Source organism: Lipotes vexillifer, unplaced genomic scaffold (assembly GCF_000442215.2).
Source record: "Lipotes vexillifer unplaced genomic scaffold, Lipotes_vexillifer_v1.1 scaffold426, whole genome shotgun sequence".
Classification (NCBI taxonomy): Eukaryota; Metazoa; Chordata; class Mammalia; order Artiodactyla; family Lipotidae; genus Lipotes; species Lipotes vexillifer.
The window spans coordinates 2,531,268-2,538,670 of record NW_006779491.1 but is presented as its reverse complement, the minus strand read 5'-3'; the positions used below and the strand labels follow the sequence as shown (position 1 = coordinate 2,538,670).

The 7,403-nt window shown below is 54.1% G+C and overlaps 1 protein-coding gene across 5 annotated transcripts in view; it reads right to left on the bottom strand.

The window, feature by feature from the left end:
- Window positions 1-1,375: 1,375 nt before the first annotated feature.
- The window catches only part of ATXN2L (ataxin 2 like), an 11,017-nt gene continuing 4,989 nt past the window's right edge, over window positions 1,376-7,403 (bottom strand). Inside the window, exons 9-24 of one of the 5 annotated variants that reach the window (XM_007452797.1) lie at window positions 7,362-7,403; window positions 6,576-6,751; window positions 6,296-6,406; window positions 5,546-5,740; window positions 5,386-5,457; window positions 5,071-5,141; window positions 4,599-4,894; window positions 4,451-4,520; window positions 3,926-4,072; window positions 3,731-3,803; window positions 3,450-3,637; window positions 2,969-3,098; window positions 2,757-2,878; window positions 2,379-2,591; window positions 1,999-2,242; window positions 1,376-1,425 (exon numbers count right to left, since the gene is read on the bottom strand). The exon at window positions 7,362-7,403 is cut by the window's right edge and continues 6 nt beyond it. In XM_007452797.1, coding sequence (XP_007452859.1) covers window positions 1,376-1,425; window positions 1,999-2,242; window positions 2,379-2,591; window positions 2,757-2,878; window positions 2,969-3,098; window positions 3,450-3,637; window positions 3,731-3,803; window positions 3,926-4,072; window positions 4,451-4,520; window positions 4,599-4,894; window positions 5,071-5,141; window positions 5,386-5,457; window positions 5,546-5,740; window positions 6,296-6,406; window positions 6,576-6,751; window positions 7,362-7,403 — 2,200 coding nt within the window. Of the gene's footprint in view, window positions 1,449-1,694; window positions 1,850-1,998; window positions 2,243-2,378; window positions 2,592-2,756; window positions 2,879-2,968; window positions 3,099-3,449; window positions 3,638-3,730; window positions 3,804-3,925; window positions 4,073-4,450; window positions 4,521-4,598; window positions 4,895-5,070; window positions 5,142-5,385; window positions 5,458-5,545; window positions 5,741-6,295; window positions 6,407-6,575; window positions 6,752-7,361 lie in introns of those variants that run through there. The other 4 variants (XM_007452800.1, XM_007452798.1, XM_007452799.1 and 1 more) reach the window with 4 other exon arrangements.

Sequence of the window (7,403 nt, the reverse complement as noted above, 5' to 3'; positions counted from 1 at the left end):
GGAATGCCTGCAATTACACCTCTCCCAGGACTACAGAAACCTGTCTCCATCTGCACTGCAAACACCAGGAGCCCAATTGAAGGCTTTCCTGCTCCTGTTTCTTCCATCATGGGCTGCCTCCCAACCCCAATGGATGGCCCCTAAGACAGCTCTAGTCACTTGGAACCCCAGACCAGCCCGTTTTTCACAGCCAGTTAGCTGCTACAGATAACCCCTTTCTCTACTCGCCTCTTTAAACACGTCGCCTGTCTTCCCCAGTGCCATGCCTGCCAGATACCAGGTTTCAGATACTCACACCTGGGAATTCTCCCCCAATATCTAATTTCATTCCTTCTGCCCTGGTCTCAGCCAATTTTCTCTGCCTATAACTGAACACCAGTCCCATCCTCTAACCTCTAAGGGTGAAATCTTCACTTTATAGACAAGAAACCAAGGCCAGGTCCTATAGTAAGAATTCCGTCTCTGAAAGAACCCCCTCTTCTGCAGCCTGTTATTTCTCCATCCCGTACTTGCCTCCCCTCTTCCTCATTTAGCTCCTGCTCCCCTCAGCCTGGCTCAGTTCAGCCCTCTCCCCACTTTCACCAGCAGCTTCATCTTACAGCTCTCACCCACACCCAAGACCTCTCAGCTGGGTACCAGTCAGGCCCTTATTTCCAGTGGCCCAAAACACTAAATGTACTTTTCAGTGTAAAGAGGCAGACATAACTCATGAAGTACTTATGTTAGAAATGAAAACCTCAAACCATACCTATGAGGCCAACTTTGAGGGGAGAAAACAGCCACAGAGACTGGGTGACCTGTGTAGCACTTACAGAGCCAGAAAGGCATCTTTGGGCTGTACTGTTACACTGCCCCACCTTGGGAACCACGTAAAACTGAGCTGCGATCTCACTAGTCTCCAAAGAGAAAACTATACGCGGGTTAAGTTAGTTTAAAATTTTATTTTTTTTAATTTTTTTTAAATATTTTTATGTAATAAAAAGTAAAAGTCCTTGTCCAACCATCCTTTGTGGGGCATCTGTTGTCTCTCACGCAGATCATTCAAGTTAATGGGGAAGAAAGAACAGGGGGCCCAAGTCTGAGGTTATAAATAATAGAAAATAAAAGATCTTCGTCTCCAGCGGGGGTGGGGGATAGATGAGAGGATGGAAGGGCAAGATGGGGTGAGGATGGGCAGGGGCAGAGCAGGAACCCCCCACCCCCGCTGGACCCCGGCCCTGCCCACTTTGAGGCCCCCCTTCCCATTCAAGGTGCTTGGCAGGAATTCCCCAGCTCCCCCCACCCCCGGGGGGGAAAGGGGGATTGGGGGGCTGGGACTGGTCCGAGCTGCTGGGGGAAGAGACATAGGTCACTCTTCCCTCCACTCATGGAGGTCTCAGGTCGCGGCCAGGACAATCTTCAGTTCCCCGGGGGGTGGAAGGGGAGCTGCTGGGAGGGATGAGATTGAACTGGTTGGAGGGGAAAGAGAAGAGAGCAGGAGCATTAGAACCCAAGCAGCTGTCCCTGCATCCAGTGCCGTCCAGTGCGGGGTGTGGGGCAGTGCTGGTAGGAGCGCCTCCTCAAGGTGTCTCATGGGGCTGTCAGAAGCACAGATCAATCGCCGTTTCCCAGTGAGCCAGAGCCCTTCCTCATGTGCCCAGCTCAGCCCCCCACACCCCAGCCTGGCCCTGTCTGCTGCGCTGACCTTACCTCGGCTAAGTCAGGAGACAGTCGGGGTCACTGAGAGCTGGGGAGGCAGTGGGGAGGGGGGCTGCTGGATCACAACTGAGCGAGGACGGAGGGAAGCAAAGGACAGAGCCAGGAGCAAGCCCCTGGCGGCGGCGACTGTGGCTTCTGCCCACCCTACATACTTCACAGACAGGTGCAGGTCGGCAGGCGCCCTGTGGGACAGCCCTGCCTCCAAGACCCCTCACTCCCCACCCAGAACCCGTGCATCCTGCCCCACCTGCAGCCCATCAGCTCTTCCATGCCAAATTCCCCCAGCTAACGAGAACTCACGAATCCTGTCATCGGCTCCTCCTGGAAATCCAGGCGCCTGGCCAGGCTGCTCACCTTGGGGGTGTCCGATGTAGGGATAGGGTGAGGGTGTGGAAGCTGAGAGTGCAGGCACCCCACTCTGGGGCACCGCGCCTTGGGGGGGGCCCCCATGGCTCTGGGGTGGGTGCAGCAGCATCACCTGGGGCGGGTGGGGAGCCCCAGGGTGAGGGGGCGGGGCTGCTGTGATTCCAGTTTGGACATGGGCCTGCAGAGAAAAAAAGCAGCTGGGAGCACCTTTCAGACACGGGCTCTGAAAATCCCAGTGTCAGGAGCCTGAAGTGAAAGGTGCACTGAGGGTTCATTCAGGTCCTTGTGGCAAAGCAGGTCACGTGGGCTCTTACCTGGGTAACATGGGCCATGTTGGTGAAGCCGTGGGGCAGCTGCTGGTGGGCATGGATAGCATACACAGCGGCTGGCTGGGGGAAGCTGCTCTGAGGGGACTGCGCAGAAGGTCCCGGCGGCAGAGAAGGCGGCGTGCCTGTCAGGGCCCCTGGGTGGTACAGGTTCTGCTGTGGCTGTCCACTGCCCAGGTGTGGGGCCTGCCCCGCCTGGTGCTGTCAAGGAGAAGTGGAGGGTGAGTGCCACTTCCTTCTGCGGTCCCCCAGCCTACCACTTGCTGACCCCTGGTCCTCCCTCCCCGCTGGGGAATGATCCCTACCCTATCCCTCTTGCAGCCACTCATTCCTGCCCCGCCCACTTGGATCCCCCATGGCAGGCACCTGGACGGGACTGGGGGCTGCATGCTGGGACTGCGGCTGGCTCCCAGTAGGCGTGGTGGCCGGCTGCGGCTGGTGGGCATGGAGCTGCGTGGCATGGTGTGGATAGGACTGGTGAACAGTGGCTACAGCAGGAAAGGGGGAGAGAATCAGGGCTGAGCACACTGGAGGGGGCGGAGGAGCACAGCCTGGAGCGGGGAGGGTACAGGACTCACCATAAAGGGCTTGGGGGGTGGGCTGCTCTGCAGAAGGGTACTGAGGGGTGGAGGATGACACAATGGCCTGGGGATGGCTCCCCGACGTCAGCACGCGTGGGTTGCTTTGAAGCATGGGGGCAAACACCGGCTGGAGGAGCAAAGCGAGGAGCGGTCGGCCTGGCAGAGGGCTCGGGAGGCATAGCCTGCTGCCGAGCACCCTGGCAACAGTGCTACCCTGGTCTCATCACGACCACCCTGCTTCCCATTCACGATAACCCTACTAAGTTTTTTTCCCTATAAAGTGTAGCACTACTAAGGCCCAGGGATCCACTGCCTTGCACAGGTCTTACCAGAGCCAGGACTGAAGCCTAAGTGGGACACCACCACCCAGAACTCTGCCTGCCTCCCTCTCCAGCTCCCGGAGTCTGGGAGGTGGAGAAGACGGGCTTTCTAAGAAGCGGGGGCTCTGCACCCCTCTCTCCTCCCACGCCTCAGTCACCTGCGAGGGGTAGTGGGCCATGGGCTGCATCATGGCGGGCTGGCCTGGGAACTGCTGTGGATTGTAGGGGATGTAGGAAGAATAAGGTGTGGCAGCCACCAGAGGGGGGCCAGCAGCGGCGGCGGCCTGCATCATCGGAGGGGCTGAGGCTGGCTGGTGTTGGTCCGAGCGCTGGGGGGGCAGGGAGCCTGCCGGTGGGGGGAAAGTAGTGCAGAGCTCAAGCTCCATCTGCCAGCAGGCACTAGGCAGTGCCACCGACTGCCCCTCCTGACCCTGCTCACCTTTTGCTCCCCGGTACTTGCCCTGCTGTCCAGGCACTGAGTTGGATACAGGATATGGATACATCTGAGGTGCCTAGGGACAAGAACACAGGTGAGACTGAACGACTTGCTTATAAATGCTCAGAACAGGTGTGACTCGGTCCCTCAGGTAGCCCAGCCAAACCTCTCACCCTGGGCCACCCAGTCTCTTCTCACCTGAACAGCTGGTCCCATATGGATCTGAGGTATGTAGGAAATGTACTGGGGGCTATATAGCCCACTCTGGCCTGCTGTCAGCACCGGGATGGAGGGAGTTGAATGAGTCCGGGGCCCAGGAGAAGTTGGAGTACTGGTGGATTTATTCTGTGAGAGACAAAGGAGGACACGTGTAAGATATCTTAATGACTTTCGTACCACCCGCCCCCCCCAATCAACAGCATCCACGGAGTGCTGTGCGCCAAACACATCCTATGCTTTTTCTTGGTTAAGCCTCACGTCAAACCCTATGAGACGAGCTTTCTCAAATTACAGATGAGGAAACTGAGACAGAGAGCTTAAGTGGCCTAAGATCACAAAGCTTGCAGGCACAGAGGATCACGCGGAGTCAGTGCTCCTAACTACCAGACTCTGTCACCTCTCGCTGCCTGACAGTCAGGTGCTCCCCCTGCCCAGTGCTCTCGCACCCTGCTCCCAAGTCTCCCTCACGGAAACCAAAGCCCACATTCCCCCATCCCATCTCACCACAGACAGCAGGGGCTTAGTGGGATTGAACTCCTTGGCATTAGGGTTCAGTGTTGACTTCTTCACTTGTCTGTGAGAGAAAAATAAAGTAAATCCTCACGGCTTCTCCTCATCACCCGATACCCACCCAGCTCCCCACCCCACTCACTCAGCAACAGGGCCCTCATCCTTGTCATCTCCCTTGATGAGGCCCACTGGGGGGCTACCGGTTTGGCTTGGGCAAGGCGGTGGGGGCTGATCCGGCCCTTCGGCGCCTCCTGCTGGTGGCAGGGGTGGTTTGTCCTCCTTATCCGATATGGATTCTGTCTTGGAGGAAACAGGGGACCCCATGGGCTCTGAAGCCAAAAGACCATCAACCTCCTTCTCCTTCCCTTTGGCCTCCTCCTTTAGGATCCGGGGAGGAAAAGGATCCAGGCTGGTCTCAGGGGAGCTACTGGGCTGAAGCTGGAAGGAGAGAAACACATATACAACATACAGAGTACTGTCCAGTCCAGACCCCAAGCCCACCTTCCTTCCTTCATCTTTGCTTGCTCTCACCTCTTGGTGCCACCCAGTGCCTATTCCATAAACCCCCTTCATCTCCATCCTAACATCCTAGCTCATTCCCACACTTTTCTCACCTTAAACTGGGCCCCAAATTTTCTCAGTTCTTCCAGTTGAAAGCGTTTCTGCTCGTTCTGAAGGCCAGGGACTATGAGAAATACCAAAAAAGGAAAAAATATACATTTCTTTTCTCGAAGGTGGCTACACAGCATCCCAAAGGACAAAGAAACCACGGAAAAAAAGAAGAGCTCTTTAGAACCCTTTAAGTTAGGATCAAAGGGCTGATACACATTGTCTTTTTCTGAATTCCAACAACTTTCCTAACTGAAAGGCTGTCCTAATCCAAGGGGTATTTTAGAATCTGACAGAAAAAAAAAAAAAAAAATCCTCACCTTTCCCTGCTATCCGGGACAGCTCCTGGGACTCCAGCGTTCTCCCAGGTTCCTTGGCTGGGAGTTCTTTTACTGAACAAGAAAGGAGAGATGCATGAAGGCCCTTCTCTCCAGAACCACACTTCCCACTGTCCACGGCCCTCAAGCAGGTGGCTCTTACCATCTGTGGGTGCCAGTGAGATCTTTGGAGAAGCTGGGGAAATGGAGCCTACTCCAGGATCCCCAACTGATGACGTCACGGGGATGGAAGCTGAAGAGGTTGGTACTGCTGAGCCGATGGGAGGCTCAGGACAGGAAGCTGAAATTGGGGCAGGGGCAGCTGACTTGGGAGAGCGTGGGGGGTACATCCGGCCTACTGGAAGAAAAGGGAGAGTGACGTGATAGTTACTGCTGGTCAATGAGCAATGGGTACCGGGAACTCAACAGAAACACCAAGAAAAGTTTATCCACAAGGCCACAAACCTAAATACTTAGAAGGGCAAGGCAGATAAGGTAAGCAGGTAAAATGGCTTCATGGGTACCATGAAGGACTGGAATGCTGAAAGGGACAGGCATGACTCAGTTCCAGCCAACCAGAGCTATGCAGCAAGACAGGTTCAGTGTTGGCAGAACTTTCTGTATTTCAAAAGAAGTTAGAAATTTTCTATGTTTTCTCCTGTCTTAAAATGTTGGCAACTAATTTAAACAAAAGACATCTGCCAGCCAGACACAACCCATGGATTTACACGCTGGGATTTCTGCACGAGGGAAACCGAAAAATTATTTCCTAAAAAGCATAAATCCAAGCCTCCAAAACACCTTTCATCACATCTCGAAACTGTCTCCCATCCCAGCATTCTAACAACTGACACATTTACATCCCTTCACAAATTTCTATCCATTTCTTCATGTAACACCACTGGAATCTTACCTGCAGGAGGAGGTGGAACAGACGCTTCTCCAGACGGCCTGCTGCTGGGGGAAGACAGAGTCTTGGCACCTCTCAGAGGCCGCTGTGCCTTAGGGGACATGCGGGAAGGGCCTAATTTTTTTTTTTTTTTTTTTAAAGATGGGAAAAAAGAGGCAGAGTTCCTGCTATTACATTACCATCAACACACCTTCCTTCTAACCCATCTAAATCCTTTTAATTGTCTTCCCCACCTCCTTACCTTCCTGTTCCCTGCCCCCAGCAAGTCTGCTTCACAACTCACCTCCATTGATACCGCGTGTCTCAGAACCTGGGCCAGGGCTGCTATTGTCAAGATGGTGAGGGCCACGAGGTGGCAAAGAGCTAAGGCCAGGCCGGCCACCCCGAGAACTACTGCATCGGACTCCTCCCCGGGGACCTTCCCGAACTCGTTGGGGTAGAGGGATATACTTTCCCTCCCTGGGGAGAGAGTTCAAATAACATTAAGTAGCCACAAAACCCATTTTACAAAGATGAAGCCCTCCTCCTAAAGTCCACCTCCTGCCTCAACACACACACACAACTATGCCTGGCTTCGGCTGTCTGCACTCTTTCACTTGACGAACTGTCCTGGTTATGTGTTCTGTGGCTCCAGGATTATGCCCGTATGTTGCATCAACCCCTGACCAGAACAAAGCAGCCAGTACTCCACAATCCTAACCCTCCTGGCCTACAAGAAAGGTAGTTCCACACTGTGGTTTAAGGTGCAGCTTTTATAAGACACTATACGCTTTGGTTTCATTTTCATAAAGGGAAGAGTAGAAAAACATATGAATAAATATGCAGAGGAGAAAAGAACATGTATCAAAAAGCTGAAAAAAACCTGTCCTTAATCCATAAGCTTTGGCCTTGTTACCTTGGGCAAATTACCTAATGATTCTAGACTTCAGTCTCCTAAACCTAAGAACTGGGAATAACTATGTATTAACCTACATGGCTGTGAGGCTTCAACAAGAGTATACCGAGCTCTTGGCCCAAGCCCTGGCCCAAACGGTGAGCCCCACGTGGACCAGCCACCCCTAGTAATCACCTAGATGCCAAGCTGGGGCTCTCTCGCCCGGAACCCTGCCGC